This window comes from Euprymna scolopes, chromosome 7 (assembly GCF_053919585.1).
Source record: "Euprymna scolopes isolate OS-2025 chromosome 7, ASM5391958v1, whole genome shotgun sequence".
NCBI classification, from domain to species: Eukaryota; Metazoa; Mollusca; class Cephalopoda; order Sepiida; family Sepiolidae; genus Euprymna; species Euprymna scolopes.
This window is the reverse complement of record NC_136488.1, coordinates 153,494,608-153,513,885: the sequence shown is the minus strand read 5'-3', so window position 1 is coordinate 153,513,885 and position 19,278 is coordinate 153,494,608. Positions and strand designations below refer to the sequence as shown.

The 19,278-nt window shown below is 33.0% G+C and overlaps 2 protein-coding genes across 14 annotated transcripts in view; one reads left to right on the top strand and one right to left on the bottom strand.

The window, feature by feature from the left end:
- LOC145280197 (putative exonuclease GOR) overlaps positions 1 to 19,278 on the bottom strand; it is a 210,008-nt gene that overhangs the window by 11,071 nt on the left and 179,659 nt on the right. For 2 of the 3 annotated variants that reach the window (XM_080131966.1, XM_080131967.1), the window contains 4 exons: positions 18,840 to 19,262; positions 16,892 to 18,295; positions 16,491 to 16,606; positions 14,886 to 16,176 (listed from right to left, as the gene is read on the bottom strand). In XM_080131966.1, coding sequence (XP_079988092.1) covers positions 16,017 to 16,176; positions 16,491 to 16,606; positions 16,892 to 17,029 — 414 coding nt within the window. In that variant the 5' untranslated portion in view covers positions 17,030 to 18,295; positions 18,840 to 19,262 and the 3' untranslated portion in view covers positions 14,886 to 16,016. Of the gene's footprint in view, positions 1 to 14,885; positions 16,177 to 16,490; positions 16,607 to 16,891; positions 18,296 to 18,839; positions 19,263 to 19,278 lie in introns of those variants that run through there. The other variant, XR_013868570.1, reaches the window with a different exon arrangement.
- Positions 1 to 19,278, top strand: part of LOC145280198 (uncharacterized) — a 178,901-nt gene that overhangs the window by 101,339 nt on the left and 58,284 nt on the right. For 3 of the 11 annotated variants that reach the window (XR_013868573.1, XR_013868572.1, XR_013868571.1), the window contains exons 4-5: positions 7,325 to 7,467; positions 15,235 to 15,330. The exons of 4 other annotated variants lie outside the window; for them this stretch is intronic. The gene's annotated coding sequence lies outside the window, so the exon portion shown is untranslated. Of the gene's footprint in view, positions 1 to 7,324; positions 7,468 to 15,228; positions 15,331 to 19,278 lie in introns of those variants that run through there. 4 more of the 11 variants (XR_013868574.1, XM_080131970.1, XM_080131971.1 and 1 more) reach the window with 4 other exon arrangements.

Genomic DNA, 19,278 nt, shown 5'->3' with positions numbered 1-19,278 from the left:
CGCATTTTCTTGTTCATTTTATTTTTTTTTAACTGTTTTAGTTCAAGACTTAATCTATTATGAATAAATATGAAATTACTAAGTGTTCAGAGGGTGAAATATGCTAGGATAATATTTTTTATTTTAAATCGCAATATCGAAAACATGAAAATACGTTGTTTGCTTTGAGGAATTGCATTTATAATCGCACAAAATAAATCTAAATTATAAATCGGTAATTTTCATAATTTCAACGCTTTTAAGTAATCTAATCTGGGTAAATTTATTGTTACTTCTCCCAACCTCTATGATTTTCTAAGTAATTATTTTAGATGAGTATTCATGAATACATTGAGAAATTTAGCTGAAAGAGAAAAAATATATATATATTAGAATTTTAGTATGGGGATATATTTTCCGGACCATTCTAACTTTTACGGGAAACTAACTAATCTTTTTACTACTTACTCCTATGAGGGAGAACTTGACTCAAGGTCGGTTCAATGCGGGGGGGGGGACCACTTTCCCAATGAGGGCACTCGACCTAGCCAACAAATATAGAGAACCGAAATGCTAAAGGAATTTAGCATACTTCAAATATTGCCCCAATAAGAATAACGTCAGTCTAAATAAATTGCTTATTACATGAAAGCACATTATTCTATGAGTAGAAGAAGAGTAAATTCAGTTTAAACAATACAAAGAAAAACTTAAATCCTTAAATTTAGATGAATATTTGTGAATACATTGAGAAATTTAGCTGAAAGAAAAAAATATATATATATATATATATATATTTTAGAATTTTAGTATGGGGATATATTTTCCGGACCTTCTAACTTTTACAGGAATCTTTTTACTACTAACTCTTAGTCGAAGTGGCAAAGACATAAAATGATATGTAATAGTCTAAAAACGTAAAACCTCCCCAAAAAGAATATACTGTAAGAAATTTCTTCCCTACACACCCAAATTTTGTCTTTCTGTTAAATTTTTCAGTATATTCATATATAGTTGCATAAAAATAGAATTTCAAACCTTTTGGAGAGTGGCGAGGCAAATTGTTAATCCATAATAATGTCCTGCAATAATTTTATCTATTACGTCTTAATATGCAAATTTGTTTTTTTAATATACGGCAACAGTTTGAAGAGCATTTGTGATCAAAATTGTTGATTGTTTTTTACTTCTGATCTGTGGTGCAATGGGGAAAATAGCTTTTAATTTTATGAATTCTAAAACCCAAAACCTGCTTTCACTACCAATGTTGAAACCGTTTTCATCATAATCTAGTAGGGAGGGTAATGTCAGACGTTCATAAGAACAACATATTTATTAACTGCAAAGAATTTTCCTTACATCGGAGTTTTCATAAGCAGAATTTCTTTCCAAGAATTTTCCATCTGTGAAATGTTACCACAGAAATGTTTCCGTATGGGTTACAACTTAGTCGTCTTCACGTTCAATGTCAACAGACATATTGTCATAAATAACTACTTTTATTAATTTTATTTATCATTTTCAATTCGTGCACAGTGCCTTACAACTTACAATCTATTCATTAACCCTTATCTTGAGCTTTGATAAGTACTGACTCTTCAGTAACAAATAAACGCATTACACATTAAAGTTTTCTATTAATTTCAGACATGATTATATAAACATTTATTGATTTCATTAATAATGATTCACTGGAGGAGATAATTGTAGAATTTAAACTAAGAAATACTTCCTCCCCCCCCCCACAGCAATTTACTTTTAAAGCATGCGAAAATAAAAATTTTCATGAAATGTTTTAGATTTATCAAATAAGTAATAAATATTGTTTTAAATCTAATATTTTTGGTGTGTGTGTGTAAGTTATTGATTTCAAATGCTCATGAAATGCTCTAGATATCAACAGTACTTAGCTACTAAAAAGAATGAGCCACCAACGAAAAAAAAGGTGGGCTCTGCATTCTAATTTCATTAACTATATTTGCCAGCTAGACCAAAACATGAAAAAAGCTAGAACTGGCAAAAAGTAAAACTATAATTTTGTTAAGTAGTCCTAAAATGTGGTCACAGGATGACCTTGACTATGTGAATGACATTTCAAGGTTTTCTCCTGTAGAGTTAAAAAGTACTCCATGAGGAAACCAGACCACAACATCAAGTGAAACACACTAATCACAAAATGACACCGACTTACAATCACTATTAAAAAAGTCATGCACTCTCAAATTAAAATTCTCTGTTTATGAATCAGATATATACTATTAAAAAGTTAAACCTGTGTTATGACCACCAGACACAATAAATTTGCAAGAGGCTGAAAAGACAGTATGTCACATTTGATATAATTTTCTTGCATGGATAGATAGTGCATATAAAGCGTTAGTACAGAAAAAAAAATAGTGGATATATTTGCCTCTGTCCATAGCAAACTTCTGTCTATTTCCCAAGACATATTTTTAGCTTCTAATGGATGGACATTGATGGCAAAATATTTTTATGGTTGTACACCATCTTTCTAGATCTGCACAATTGGTTTATAAAATGCTTGGAACATTGTGCTTCTAACTCAATTTTAAATCAGGACACTGCCACCCACCCCCCACTTTTTTTTGTTTAGTCTTTGCAGGTGGGTATGCTGACATGTATCAAGGTTGAATTTGGGTCAAATTCTTTGACGGTTCCACTTCACTCATAAAATGGGGTGTCTATTCAGAAAGTCGTTCTTACCATGGCAAGATTGGTCATGTCTATTCCATACAACGTTCTTAACACGAGGAGGTTAGGGATGTCTATTCCAAAATATGTTCTTAACATTAGGACGTTGGGGATTGACCACCAACAACAACCGTAGTTGATTTTTTTTTATGAAGAGGGGGCATGCATCCCACTGGGCAACACCAGTTAACAAGTCCTGCTAGTGATCAATGTGGCCAAGCAATGTGAACTCTGGTCTCTATCAAAATGACCAAATATAGTTATTTTTTTTTTTTTTTTTTTTACATAGGCATCACCACATTATCAAGGCCAAGAGGCCACTCAAGGATAAGGGTTAAAGAGTGTACAGTAGAAATTGGACAATATAGTAATCATGAGTAATGAAAATTTGGAAAATTTGATAACTTATATGGAACGGCTCATCAAGAACTTATTCACGTTAGACTTGAACACAACCATATTGTAGTCAGCCGGAAAGCAGGAAAACGGAAGACAATTCCACAGGCGTGCAGTTCTAAGAAAGAAGCTTTGTTCATGGAATCTATGTTTAGGTTTAGGCACAGATAAAGAGTGGGGGGAATTATTGATGGTGTTTACAGCTAGACGAGTGTTTCTTGTGAAAGTTTATCGAGGGGGGACCATAGATTGAAGCTCAGTCGAACACTTTCCATGAAAATAACGATACATCAGAGACAAACTCGCAACATCTCTTCTGTGAGATAGAGGTTGTAAGGAAGAGAAAAGGACATCTCCTACGAGGCTACGAAGTCTATTTTGAACTCTATCAAGGCAGGACAAGTCCTTTCTAGCAGCTCCTGCGCATATGTGGCAACAGTATTCCATCCTTGGACGTACCTGGCTCTTATAAAGATAGAGAATAGCATCAGCAGTGAGATATCTACTGGATCGATAGAAAGATCCCACCATTTTTCCAGCGGCTTTGGCAACAGATTTTATGTACGTGTTCCATTTAAGATCAGGAGTAATGGTCAAGCCAAGAAGCTTGTCAAAACTTGAGACCTCCTGAATATGAGAGCCATTCATTTCAATTGATGCCAGATGTGGATCAGAATGTTGATGATGTAAAGAGAGAAGCTTGGTTTTAGATGCATTAAAAGTAACTAGCCACTCCTTACCCCATTGTACTACGTGCTCAAGATCAGAGGAGAGAGAATTATAAACATGATTGAAAACATAACCTCCTCGGTGTAGGTAAAAACAGCTATAATTTTGTGATGAGTCATATTGGTAGAATATAAATCACTCTACATGAGAAATATCAAGATTTAACAAACAAATCTGTTAAGTTATACAGAATATTGAAGCAGTATTACAGAAAATGTTTGAAAAAAAAAAAAGTTTTATTTTCTACAAATATTCTTGACTCTGAAATAGACTATAGATATCAAGTCCAATATAATAAAGAATTTAATTGGAAATAAAATATTTGTATGTTAATTGGTTTGGGGGTTCTACTAGGGTTTTACGTAAGTCATCATGTTGTATTTGAATGATTGTCAGCCATCTTTAAATATGGCTGGCGTTCTCGCACATGCACAAGATTTATGCTTGTGAAAAATAGTATAATGTTCAGGAGTCTGACATTCATTTGGCACCATCTTTTCTTCCGCAAAAGGTCACAGAATCAAAAATCTAAAAGGATTTTGACCTTTGGGCCCATAGAAATAGCATAGTCCATATTTTGCATAAGTATCAAAAATATACATTAAAGAAAAATGGAGAGTGTAAGGAGATTATATAGCGATATAATTACAAATATTTGTAAATATTTTCGCCTTAAAAACATATTTTATGAAGTTTTAGAGGTTTTGATTAAATACGGAATGTCCAAAGCATTTTAATAGAATGTGCTTTGGTGAACTTCAAGCACTCAACATAAATATCACTCGACTAAACCGACAAGCAGCAACATCCCACCCTTACACTATAGAGATCCCTAGATGTTGAAAATCCTTTTTCTCAAATAGTTTCTTCCTTCAAACTTTAAGACTCTGAAATTCCCTCCCAGGTTCCTGTTTTCCTGACTGTACACACATGCACAAGTTCAAGTGTAATGTGAACAGACATCTGACTGCTCAACTCCCTACAAATTTGATTGCACAAAGTAGCCTCTTATGTCAAAGTGGCACTGTGCCTTGTTTTGGAGACTTCATTGTAATCCCAAAGTTATAGAAGCAGTCTGTTGATCAGTCATAAAAATTTAGAAGAAAAGATGAAGAAGGTTACATCTGAAGAACCATCAGGTATCGTTGCAGCAATGTTTAATCATAGTAATCCAAAATGATAAAATAAACAAAATGGATTTTAAGATTTTGGTAGAAGAGTGCGAAAAAAATAATTGGGGGGGGGGGGGGAGAATGAATTTTAACTGAAAGGGAAAGGATGTATTTATGCAAATTAAACTCAAAACAAAACAAACATTTATATATATATATATATATATATCTTTAAATAAGATACGTGGAAGATTCTCTAGAGCCCTTTCGGCTATCACTCATCAGGAGGAAATCGATAGCGTAACAATGTAATCTCAAAAGTTTCTTTTTAAATAGTGCAAGTAGATGCCTTTGCATTTTGACTTCGTTCTTGACTGATAATACTTGCAAAAACAAGGCCAAAATACGCCATTTAAAAAGAATGTTTTTTGCAAGGACGTCTATGACAGGATTAGACCCTCTGGGTCACAACGTCCCAGAATGTATGGTCTCCCCAAAATCAATAAGCAAGTTGTTCCATACTGTTGGATGAGACTATACGTATATGTACCGACGTGCTGTATGGTGGTCGCCTGACCGCTCCATGGTTTTCTAAAGAGATTCTTATTGAACTCGTTTTAATGTGTACAAAATCTGTGGAGTTTAGTTTTTGTGATATCATGTATTGTTAGGTTGACGGCGTTTCAATGGGGAGTCCGTTGGCCCCAAGTTTAGCGGATATTTTTGTTGGATATTATGAATCCATTCTGTTTAACTCTATAACAAAACCCACTACATATTTCAGATATATGTTGACAACACTTTTACTATTTTTCCATCGCAAGGTAAAGCGTCAACATTTTTAATAGGTTGAATTCTTTGCATGGGGCTCTAACTTTCACTATGGAAAGTGAGAAAGATAATTCACTTCCCTTCTTGGATGTTCTTGTCGAACGTTCAATGGGTGGGGGTGGGGCTTTCTCACTACAATTTGTAGGAAGCCGACATTTACTGGCCTATATGTGAACTGGTTGTCTTTTTTACCAAAATCATGTAAGATTGGCTTAATTAATACTTAGGTACATAGAGCCCTCATGATTTGTTCACCTAACAGACTAGAGGCCGAACTCGATAAGATCAGGGAAATATTCATCAATAATGGTTATCCTGTTGACCTTATTGATGACTGTATTTTCAAAAAGGCTGCGGATTTTAAATCCCTTAAAATGTTTGGACCTTTGAAATGCCCGGTTTATTTAAAATTACCGTGGATTGGGGATAAGAGTAATAGACTTTTCAAACAGATTCGCAGACGTATTTACCACTGCTTCTATTCTGTGTTGTTGCTTTTGGTATATACTACGAGACCTGTTTTTCCTTCTTTTCACAAGGATAGTTTGCCTTACATCCAAAATAGCAATATTGTGTATCAATTTAAATGCCAGGGCGATGCTGGTTATGTTGGGCGAACATCCTTGCATCTTTTGACTCGTATAAACCAGCACGTTCCATCTTAGATCAGACATGGGAGGATGGGATCTGGTAGTCTCCCTCCTTCTGCAGCCTTGGACTCTGCTATTGGCCAGCATTTGGTTGACAATCCATGCTGTGCTGATAGATATAAAATCGAATGGTTCAAGGTGCTACATACAGCGGACTCCAGAAACCATTTAAAGATTTTGGAGTCTGTCTCTATCGCGGTGCGTAAACCTTCTTTATGCCGGCAAAAAGAAACGGCGAACGCATTCTTTCTCTTTGGGGAACTTTGAATCTTTTCTCCCGCCTTTTTTTTTTTTCTCCCCTCGTTGTGCCTATAAAGTTTAATTTTACTTTGTCCCCGTACTTTTGACACATTCAATAGTTGCCCATTAGAACTCTTTCAACTTTCGAGATAATCTTATTTTGTTACACTATCGATTTCCTCCTAATGAGATGATAGCCGAAAGAGCTCTAGAGAATCTTCCACATATTTTATTTAAAGCTTTATACAAATTTTGTACCTCCAAACATTTAAATATATAAATTTTATTTAGAAAAAAAATAATTTTCATCACGGTGAATAAGTCAAGACTCAGTGATTTTCTCCTGTCTGTGTCAAAAGCACTAAATTATTTTTATTTTTTATGAAAATTCTATTTGATTATTTTTCATAATTTTCGGTGTACAGCATTACTTTTCAATAATAAGTAAGTACCTCATACATTTTTGATGCTATGTTTAGACTGAGACGATCTGAATTTTGATTCTTATCCAGAGTGCCCTTTTTGGAGAGCTAGACTTTCCCCACATTGCCTAACTGTTTCCTTATGAGGAGACGAGTTCATTTATTATTTTAAAACCAATATCAACAGTACAGATAGATGAAATTTTAATAGGTATGTATTTAAAATTACAAAACTATTTTATTTTTAACTCAGGAGTCATCACTTATGAAGGCCAAAAAGACACTCAAGGATGGTTGATAAAATTCGTGGATTGTCAGTTGTAAGATGAAGAATATTATGAAAGGATTGAAAATCATAAATGGACACTGTTTGAATTCTTATGAGAACAGTTCATGGCAAGTATAAAGTATTTGAACGTATAAAAATTACATAAAACTACAATGTAAAAAGATTAGCTAATTATGCAAAGCACAATTCAAATAATAGTTTATCACCAGAAAACAAAAATAAAGAAATTATTCTGGAAACATTCTATGTTTCATGAGTGAATTTAGTGAAAAAGTTAAAATTTAGATTGAAAAAAAAATCATTAAAAAAAAAAAAGGTTTTCGGCTAAATGTTAATTTTTGATTTTTGTCTAAGATTCAGAACATTAACTTTTAATTTTCTATTTTTATTGAATTCCAAATTTATTTTAATAATTCATAAGCACCAACTTTTCAGATTATAAATTATTTTAAACAAAGGTATTAATGGTTCCTCTACTTGATTTTATAAACTAGTGTTTAGTTCCTGTAAATCATATTTACAAAACACGTTTATGTTTAACTTGTCTAGAAAACTCACTTAAAAGTTGAACAAGTCTATTAAAAAAAAAAAAAAAAAAAGGAGCCAATTCTACCCTTTGCAACCAAGGCTGCTAAACCCCAATATTTCCTCCTGTATCAGAAAACACGCTATATGATATACATATATCTGTACGTGATGTTGCCAAGTTAATCAAAAACCTTGATTCCAGTAAAGCAACCGGCTCTGACGGTATTCCAATTATAGTACTCAGAAAACTTCAACCAGAACTAGCACCCATACTTACAAAACTGTTTAAACGATGTCTTAAGGAGAATAGCTTCCCATCACCCTGGAAAATCTTATCAGTATGCCCTATATTTAAGAATTCAGGTTATCGCTCATCCCCCTCTCAGTACAAGCCAATAAGTCTCCTATGCGTGATGAGTAAGTTGCTGGAATCTGTGTTAAATATAGAAGTAATCAACCATCTCAATAAAAATAACCTTCTTAGTGACACTCAATATGGTTTCCGTTCTGCTTGATCTACAGCAGATGTGCTTACAGTTATATCTCATAGGATTAGCAAACCTCTCGACGGAGGCAACCTTTCTAGGGCAGTCGCTCTTGACATATCAAAGGCCTTTGATAGGGTATGGCATAAAGGTAGGTTTACTTCACAAGATCTCTAGCTATGGTATAGCTGGAAATGTCTTCTCAATTATTAAATCATTTCTTTCTGATAGGTTGATGAGAGTAGTAGTTGAGGGGCAAAAATCAGAAGCTCACAGTGTTATATATTTGTATCATCGAGAGTTCTCACTAGGGTTATCATTGAGGGGCACTTTTTACGTTTGGGGTATAACATAAAAAAAGGATTCCGTGTGCGTATGATTGTCTCTAATATAAATGGTTGTGTGTTTGATTATCATAAAGGGAATCGTGTGTGTGACATGTATTTTCAGAACCTACCTCTGCTTCTTCGATGTTGGACCATCTGGAAATTTCTCATCCTGGAGGGAGACTTGATACCTGTTTGACGAAGATTTATCACTCCAAGACGATGAATGGGTTTTATAGTTTTTATTTCACTTTCCCCAGAGGTCCTGCAGGAGGTGGAAGTGAAATCGGCTTGTGTGGGTTCTTCTTCACACACGTCAGTGTTCGTCTCCCCCCTCCCCAGTTAAAAGGGGGAGACAATGGAAAACCGTCCGTCTTCTTCAAAGCCCAAATCAAATCTCACAGATCTAGCAAACCTGACCACGTCACACATACGTAATCTGGTTAGCTGATCTGCGGTTCTGGTAAACGTGTCTACCTGCACGTTTACTCTCCTCTCTCTCTCTCTCTCTCTCTCTCTCTGTAACATTCCTTCCCCCCTTTTTTATCAAAATGTATGGCGAAGGCATACATTTTCTACTTCCCACATTTACTAAGAATGGGATATATATGCTCACCCCACTGGCAAAGAAAACTGTCATACCTTTATTCAATATACTAAGTAAAATAATATCAACAAATAATACCATGTGGCGCTAATCCTTGCGCCCTCGAAGGTCAACAACTCCCTGTGACCCCATGGTCTCTTCATAATTTAAATCAGAATTTCAGGAGCATCCTTTACTCCCGTCGACACTACGCGTGATCGATAAATTCTCGGCAATCAACCGAATAATAAAATCGAGGTCCATCTGCCTCTTCAAAACGGACTATCATCGTCCTTGGCTTTACAGATCAGCTTTTCTTCCTATAGGTAGCACACACAAAAAAAAATTTCCATCCCAAGCCTTATCCTATTCATCATAAGCCTACTCTTATTACTAGTATTTTGTGGGAAACAAAAAACCTCTTAACATTCCATATGGTGGGTAGCCTTCTATTTTCCTAAGTACTTGCATACATATTTCATTCATCTTCTCTTGAGCGATTCGTAACATAATGGCCACGTCAGCCATTGCATCCCCTCTGCCCCTTACACCATGTCAGAGGGCATTTCATTTGCTCCCTGAAGTTGATTACAACTAGATCCGCTCACGCTGGACAGAATACATTCCGTTTACTGCTATGTCAGAAAAAACTTTTTTTTTTTTTTCCAAAGTCGGTAAGCGCAACCTGCCTGGAAGACACATAGCTTCACGGAAAACATCGGATTTCCACACAGGAAGTACTCAAACTTGCTCCATGTTGATTCTACTCGAAATCAATAGAAATCACGTTAATAAAAATAAAATTCGAATCATTTCTCGAGAATAATGAAATTAATAACTACCCATGTAATTCAACACCTCTCCAAAATTCTAACATGCTTGCCACAGAAATTAAATTCCATTCACGCCCCACTTTTTTCTTTTATTTCTTCATATAGTTTATTTAACCCTATATTTATCCTTTTTTTTTCTACCTTACTTATGTGGTCAAAACGTCACTCATGTCGAATAGAACATTTATTCTGCTTTTCGAAAATTGAAATTAATACCGACTGAACCTTTGACTCTTCCGAAACTTTTTTTTCTTTTTAATTATTTATTATACTGTTTTAATCTTATTTCTTTCTCTTTTTCCCTATTTTATTATTACTATTATGATTATTAATTAATTAACAACACGTTCTTTCTTTTATTAATCATTCTTTCATTAGACCCCACAAGCAAAGATTCCACCTCCCCATTCTGCGAAAAAAAAATACATGTCAAAGAACAAGAAAATTCTGCCAATACCGTTTGACAACACATCAATTACATAAAAATAATAAATTAAAAAATACAACAATATCCTATAAGCAATCACAAAGTCCCATCTCACTAACAACAAAATTCCAAATAACAAAACACAGATTCGTGGAAACCCATTTGACCACGTCATCAACTAGGTCGACTGTATAGTGCATCATCTTTTACCATTCCACAGAATTAAAAAATTTAAGAAAAATCACAGTCGTTTACAAACAATACCTAGACATTTACAATTAAAATACCTAGTCGTTTCTAAAATAAAATAAAACGACTCACTTATAAAGTCTCAGACAATCCTAACACTCGATGGAACTAAAATTGTCCACGTCAGAAAAAAAATTCCTAAGAAATAAAATCGTACAATTAGTGAAAAAGGAAAAAAAATCACATTTCAAAACCTATCCATTGTTTTTCATCAAAAGTACATATTGTTTTTCCTTAAAAGTTACACTTGGTTCACAGTTTAAAAATGCAACAAAAATATTCATAACACATATTTGTGATTGACGTGTTTATCTTTTGGTAAAGGCTCATTCCTGATGCACACTTACTACAGTCATATGTTCTATTTCTTTCTTTTTTTTTTTTCTTTCTGGTTTTCTCACTGGCTGTTGTTAAAAATTTACAGAATAAGGCCATTCTTTGTTTTTCCCTTCTAATTTTGACATTAAGTGATATTTTTCTTCATTCATAACGAGCTAATTCCTAATACGATAAACATTTTTTTTAACTATTTTCTATATATAAAGTTTTACATTCTGTGTGTCTGTATGTCTTCCTTTTCTTTCTTCGTGAAAAGGTTGTATGTGTGTATTGCTTTTCTTTTTTTTTTTAAATTATTTTTCTAATTCGCCTAGTGTTTTAATGGACCCTACGTTGTGTATGTGTGTGTGTGTTGATTTGTATATTTTTTTTCTACTGTTTTTTCTTTTTCTTTTTTTCTTCATACATTTTATTGTTTTTCTTGTCCTATTTTTTTTTTTTTCTTTTTTTTCCCTGTGGCAACGGAAGTCATTTTTCTTCTTCTTTTTTTCTTTTAAACCCACCCTTGCTAGGTGGGCTGGTCAGTTACGGCACCAAATTGAATATTTGTTATATATTGGTTAACATTGAGGGGCAGGGGCACCATTTAAATCATTGAGAGGCAATTTTTACGTTTGGTGTATAACATAAAAAAGGATTCCGTGTGCGTATGATTGTCTCTAATATAAATGGTTGTGTGTTTGATTATAAAAAAGGGAATCGTGTATGTGACATGTATTTTCAGAACCTACCTCTGCTTCTTCGATGTTGGACCATCTGGAAATTTCTCATCCTGGAGGGAGACTTGATACCTGTTTGACGAAGATTTATCACTACAAGACGATGAATGGGTTTTATAGTTTTTATTTCACTTTCCCCAGAGGTCCTGCAGGAGGTGGAAGTGAAATCGGCTTGTGTGGGTTCTTCTTCACACACATCAGTGTTCGTCTCCCCCCTCCCCAGTTAAGAGGGGGAGACAACGGAAAACCGTCCGTCTTCAAAGCCCAAATCAAATCTCACAGATCTAGCAAACCTGACCACGTCACAGCTGACCTTCGGTTCTGGTAAACGTGTCTACCTCCACGTTTACTCTCTTCTCTCTCTCTCTCTCTCTCTGTAACAACAGTATTAATGCTGGAGTCCCTCAGGGGCCCAACTCTTTTCCTGATCTACATTAATGATCTTCCAAATCACATCCTTATATCATTTGTAGACATTTATGCTGATGACACTACCATTTATGGTAGCACATCTAAGACAGTAAACGACAAAGTTCTATCTGATTCTCTCTCCTCTGATCTTAAGCACGTGGTACAATAGGGAAAGGAGTGGCTGGTTACTTTTAATGCATCTAAAACCAAGCTTCTCTCTTTACATCATCAACATTCTGATCCACATCTGGCATCAATTGAAATGAATGGCTCTCATATTCAGGAGGTCTCAAGTTTTGACAAGCTTCTGGGTTTCACAATTACTCCTGATCTTAAATGGAACATGTACATCAAATCTGTTACCAAGGCCGCTGGAAAAATGGTGGGATCTTTCTATCGATCCAGTAGATATCTCACTGCTGATGCAATTCTCTATCTATATAAGAGCCAGGTACGTGCAAGGATGGAATACTGTTGCCACATCTGGGCAGGAGCTGCTAGAAAGGACTTGTCCTGCCTTGATAGAGTTCAAAATAGACTTCGTAGCCTCGTAGGAGATGTCCTTTTCTCTTCCCTGCAACCTCTATCTCACAGAAGAGATGTTGCAAGTTTGTCTCTGATGTATCGTTATTTTCATGGAAAGTGTTCGACTGAGCTTCAGTCTATGGTCCACTCTCACCAAACTTTCACAAGAAACACTCATCTAGCTGTAAACACTATCAATAATTCCCCCCACTCTTTATCTGTGCCTAAACCCAAATGTAGATTCCATGAACAAAGCTTCTTTTTTAGAACTGCACGCCTGTGGAATTGTCTTCCGCTTATCTTCTTTCTGGCTGACTACAATATGATTGTCTTCAAGTCTAACGTAAACAAGTTCTTGATGAGCCGTTCTATATAAGTTAACAAATTTACCGAATTTCCAGTACTAATGATTACTTTATTGTCCAATTTCTACTGTACACCCTTTAACCCTTATCCTCGAGTGGCCTATTGGCCTTCATAATACGGTGATGCCTGTGTAAAAAAAAAAAATCTTCAATAGGGTACATAAAAGTGGTGCGAAACTTACATAATTTTGATTTTAGGAAGTGCTTACGTTTAATGAGTTTTAAGAAGAAATTGAAATTCAGGGAATCTTGCTTAATTGCTATCTAATGACTATGGATTCAATTTAATGCAAATCTTAAGTATGTGAATTTTCAAATTGGAGGTTGTGCTCATATTATGCCCCCTAAAATTCCTTTAAACTATTCCTAAGAAGGTAAAATTTAGAGAATATTTATTTTACCCATCGAAGGTATCCGAATTTTCATGAAAGGCATCCACTTCTTCTTTGCCACCTTTGTATAAACTAAATATATCCCACATTACCTACCCTCTTGCCTAACAGCTGTGTTTCGTCATTAATAATGATTGGTTAATTAGTTTAGGAGTGAATCCTATATATATATATAAACATATATACAAATGGAACTTTATATATAAAATAGAGAACATTGTTTTCAGTACTTGCACGAATGCAAACATATTTTGACTTCCAAATCTCATCAGGCCAATGTATAGATTTTTTTCATTTTATACAATATTTGAATACTTTAACCATAACCCTCCTCCTCCACCACCACTACATTCCTCAGTCAATCAAAACTTGAATATTTTCCCCCTACCTCCTCTGGCCTTCCCTATGAGTTTCCTTGTACTTGATGTCCCCAGGTCAATTGACCCAGCTCCTCCCATGTGCTAGTTGCATTCTTAATGGGTTCATTTCTCATAGCTTTTTCAATAAAGTTCTATTTATAGCCTTGGTACCGTGGCTATTATTTTTGTTTCTAACAATTTTACCTGTGTTCTTGTTATCGAGCTAGGGTGAATATTAGTTTGTCAATCCTACTGTATTTGAATTATAGTAATTTGAGTCCTATTTGGGGTTGATTTAATATACACTTATAAGTAATTCTCTTAAGAGCTTATTATTTACACATATATACAGCATAATTACGTTGACACACTGGTTCCTGTTAAGCGACGTTGAACCTGATCAGTACTAAAATGGATGACCATTTAAGAAGTACCAGATGGTGTATGTGCTCTCTACTATATATTATTTTCAATGAACTTGGATTTTTCCTTTCCACTGGAATCCAGCAGTTTCAAGTCAGGAGTGGTGCAGATGGAAATTTTACATCCCTAGCTTCGCAGTTATACGAGCAAAAATTTTTGCAGGAAGTATCCATTGTCTTTCAAGACTCAACAGAGACCATGAATGTTGAGTGTTTAGCAATTGAGCATCAAGTACCATTCTTATAGTCTTTAAAAAAAAAAGTATTTTAATTGAAAGCAAGAGGATGTATGCATGCACAGTAAGATCAAAAGAGAAAAAAAAACATTTTACGTATAAAAAATTTATTTACAAAAATATTTTTACAATTTTTTTTTTTTCTTTTTTTTAATTTTTTGCGTTGTTTCTGTTTGACGATTTTTTAAATTGAATGGAAGTTATTTTTGAGCTGCCTTCTTTAAAATAATATAAAATATTTTTTGAGGAAGAGTGTAAAGATCAAAAAAATTGTATGGAATCTACACGAATGAAACATTATTCTAATGATGTAAAAAAAAAAAAAAAAAAAAAAAAATGGAAGGAAATAAGGGAAAAAATGTTGGATATAATGTTACTGTGTTTTAAAGTCAGAAAAGAGACAATACAAAACACATGTTAAAAATTACACAAAACTAGAAGTTGTCTAATCGATTTTTTTTAAGTTAGTATAAACGTCTCCAATTTAGAAAAAAGTGAATATAATTCGTTTTTTGGGGTTAAATGATGTGGATGAGTGATTGTTTTGGTAATTGTAAAATGATCGTGTTCCAGTTTTTCTTGTATTTTTATTTATTCTTTTTAACAAAAAGAAAATTGATTGGTAAAAGTGGCTTGTTTAAAATGGATGAGTACTTTTTTTGTATTGCACAGATGCTGCCATAATTCCGATACTACCCAAATCAAAAATGTTGTTCTGCAGTTGAGTAAAACTGACAAATTTCATTCGAGTAGAAAAAAACCATAAAGGTAAGAAAAATTCCTGTAATCAATGCAATTTATATTGAGCATCTATTAATACTTTAGTAATTGATAAGTGATAGAATTTCCTCAAGTCTCCTTCTTAATTTACATGGAGTATAATAATTTTCTATGGCTTCCTGCTGCAGTTGATGATGGACTAATTTCATTGCTGCAATGGCATCTTCTTTACTGTCATGACCATCGGCTGAAAAACAAAACCAAGACAAGGGATTACATTGTGACTCTTAGAAAGTTTTAAAGAATTTTCAAGCATTTAAACTATTGAATAGAGAGTCATTTATGGCTTTAACATTCTTAGCAAATCTTCATATATTGAAAGTTTTGAATGCAATAAATACAGTGTTGAATATACTTACGATTATCCTGGATTTTCATTTGGAGATGATCTTGTGCCAATTTTTTCAGTCCTGTCTTATACGAGTTTCCCGACAAGCGTGCGTACAGAACTGACGTATCAACCACGTTACTGTGGACGATCTAAAGAAAAATAAAAAGTATTAAATCAATGCTAAAAGATTCAAGGAATCACATATTTAACAATGCATGAATAGAAAGAATGCCTCCTCTGCTTTAAATTAATCCATTCAAAATAAATTCTTGTTTTAAAAAGGAAAAGAAAGCTTAATTTAGAATGTGTACTTTGTAGGAGGATGTAAAAAAGGTTAATTAGACTATAATTTCTCAATGCTTACCTTAAGGGACCTCAAATCGCATTCTAAACTATGTCCAACAAGGATCGTATGTGCGGAGATATACCGTAAAAGTTGATCCTGTACATCTCTCAACGATGTAGTTACGTTTTTTAGATCTGATTCTTGAATTCCACTAAATCTAAAAGAAAAAAAATGTACACATTTACAAAAAATTATAACCTTTTGATTGGAGTGTCAGATTTACATAATATTAGCTAAAACCCATTTTAATCTAATGAACATGAGGGGGCAGGGTTAATACACTTTTTAACCATATTAGTGCTTAAAATATTTTGTGTGGTAAAATACACTGTCATATTCATATGCAAATCTTTCAATTATTTCGATGAATGATATTTCAAATACGTTGAAATTAAGAGTCCATATATTTTTCATGTCCATGATATTTATAAATGAAAGAATAACAAAAACAAATTAGCTGAAGGTAATTACCGCGTATTATAATCCAATATTTGATTATCTGGCTTGACGAACGTTTCATAAACAACATCACATTCCGGATTGATGAGCGTTACTTGAGCAACTTCCATGCCAGCTGTAGTATAGATCTGTTAAATAGTGGAGAAGAAAAAGTTATGAATTTCAAGTCTGATACAAAAAACTTGCTGAACTTTTGAGATAGGCAATTATTTCAAATGGGATGACTATACTCCTTTTAATATGATCACAAAGCACAAATAGGTTTGAGGTTTGGTTTATCAATTTACAATGCAGTTTTATGCTATTGAATGCAATTAATTGAATAAAAGTTGCTGATTTACTCAAAGCTAGGTACAAAATTTTTGGGGGAAAGATTGTGTTATGGTGAGACAAGATTTAAAAAAATAACTTACCAGCTCACAATCCAGAGAAAAAACCTGCAGATGCATATGTGACATTGGATAGAAAACTGTGTTTTTGTATCCTGATGTGTCAAATTTATTATTGTGATGAACATGATACTGAAAATAAAGTGGGAATGCAATTACCATCAAGCATAGAAATTTAGCAAATAAGTTAATTTATACTTTATAAAAAAAAAAACTAAAAGGAATTAGTAAATAATTACAATTAAAATTATAAATTAAAACAATGATAAAATTACAACAACAAATCAATAAAAAATAATTATTTACAACTATACAATATGCATTAAATAAAAATATTGCATTTGTCCAGAATTCCCTCTACATACCTATGACAGAAAGAAAATATTTTATTCTAATAATCACATAAATTCATCAAATAGTATTGTTTTTATAAATCAAATTTTATTAACCGATTAATGGGAATTTGTAGGCATTACAACAAAAATCTCGCAAGTTTGAATTATGTTAAGTTATTTTGTTTGTTTATTGACTGTTTTTAAAATGGCATCGCGAGATATTTATTCCTTAGCTAGCCATAAAATATTTTTTGTTTTAAAATAAATCTACTTACACAATTAGTGATTTTTGGGATATGCTATTCTCTTTCTGGCATGGTTATGTAAAACAAATATAGTCCTTTGTATATTTTTTAACATAGGCAAAATTTTGAACAAGAATCAAAATGTTTACTTACTGGAGCAACTGTACATCCTATGGAGTTAACTTTTCCATTGCAACATTTATAATGCTTCTCAAAACTATTTCCACCTGGAAAGAAACAAAGATTTTATGCATTAAAATTAAGGATACATAAATTTCCAACATAAATTGTATAAAAATTAGAATGGTCACCATTAAAAATAAATATCAATTATTCTAACCATGATAAAATTGTTATCTACAATTCATTATGAATAGTATGCATTCAAAATTAATTTGAATGAAATAAATGTAAACAATTATATTTTCAATGAATTTTCTTTAAATACTTTAGATATACACCTGAACGATGTTGGGTAAACACGGCTAGTATTATATGTTGAAAGAGAAAAAAAAAAAAGACTTACATTGTTTTGTGGCCAATTTTGCCCAGTGGTATGAGCAAATAGTATCAAATGTGTTGGAACAGCGAACACAACGTCTTGCATCATCTTGTGAGAAAAAAAGAGGAGAAAGGGGTGTTTATTTTCATATCATAAACTAATCACTGAAAACCATAGAAAATTTATAGAAAAATGTTTTGATATTTACTGGCAAAATACTCTTCGTTTGTTCTTTCAGAATGATAGAATTTTGTATTTCCTGTACCATCAGGACGGGGGAAATGGTTTTCTCGTAGCTCTTTTTCGGTTAATAAATAACATTCCAGTCTTAGATACAATTCAATACCTGCAATAGAAGACAATAAGTTTTGATAAATAATAGTACATTCTTAAAAACTTAATAAGTAAATATTTTGATTCTTGTTCAAAATTCACCCTAGTTTTAATTTTATAACAAAAATCATCTTATGCAATTAATAAGAATTCATAGGTATTACATAAAATTAGAAGTATATAATAATTAAAAAAAAAAAAAAAAACTGAAAACAGACCTATTATTGAGTAAACAATAAAATATGGCTTCCATAATAATTATATTGGATGACAGCATTTATTTTTGAATAATGAAATATCAATATTTTTACTTTTGTTGAAAAAAAAAAAAAAAAAAAATTTTTAATGGAAGCTAGTTTGTGCCAGAATATGTAGAGTAAATTTTGTTTTTAATTTTTTTGTTAAATATCTTGTTATTGTAAAGTCACATGATATTTTTCTTTCAATAAGAGAAAAAAAATACTGATTTCTAGCTATTTACAAACATATTTAAAGCAAGATAGACAAAAATTACCCCCTCAAAAAAAAAAAAATACTAATAATGAAGGATAACAAACCGGTCAGTTGACGTGTCACTTTCTGCATTATTGGAACTAACGGAAGACTCTTTTCCGGGTGCATTCGGCTAGTTATATTGCGTAATATTTGAATCCTGTTTATAACATTCTCCAAGCTTTCAATATTGAATATACAATTCATAAGTAGTGCGCTCACCTCCGTAGCAGCCTAATGGGAATGAATAATAAAAAGAGGTAAATATATTAAAATTTTCAAATAAAAGAAATGTTATCAATATATTTCTTAAAAACAAACAAAAAATGACATTTTTAATTCATAAAATTCTCAAAATAGCTTACCATTCTAGATGCCATAAGTTGAGAAGTACCATTTTCAATGTACGCCTCAGCAACAAATGTGGTACATATATTGCGGAAATCTTGTGGTAATATTTTGCCTACTAGGTCAGAAAAATACAATTTCTGCAAAGAAAAATAG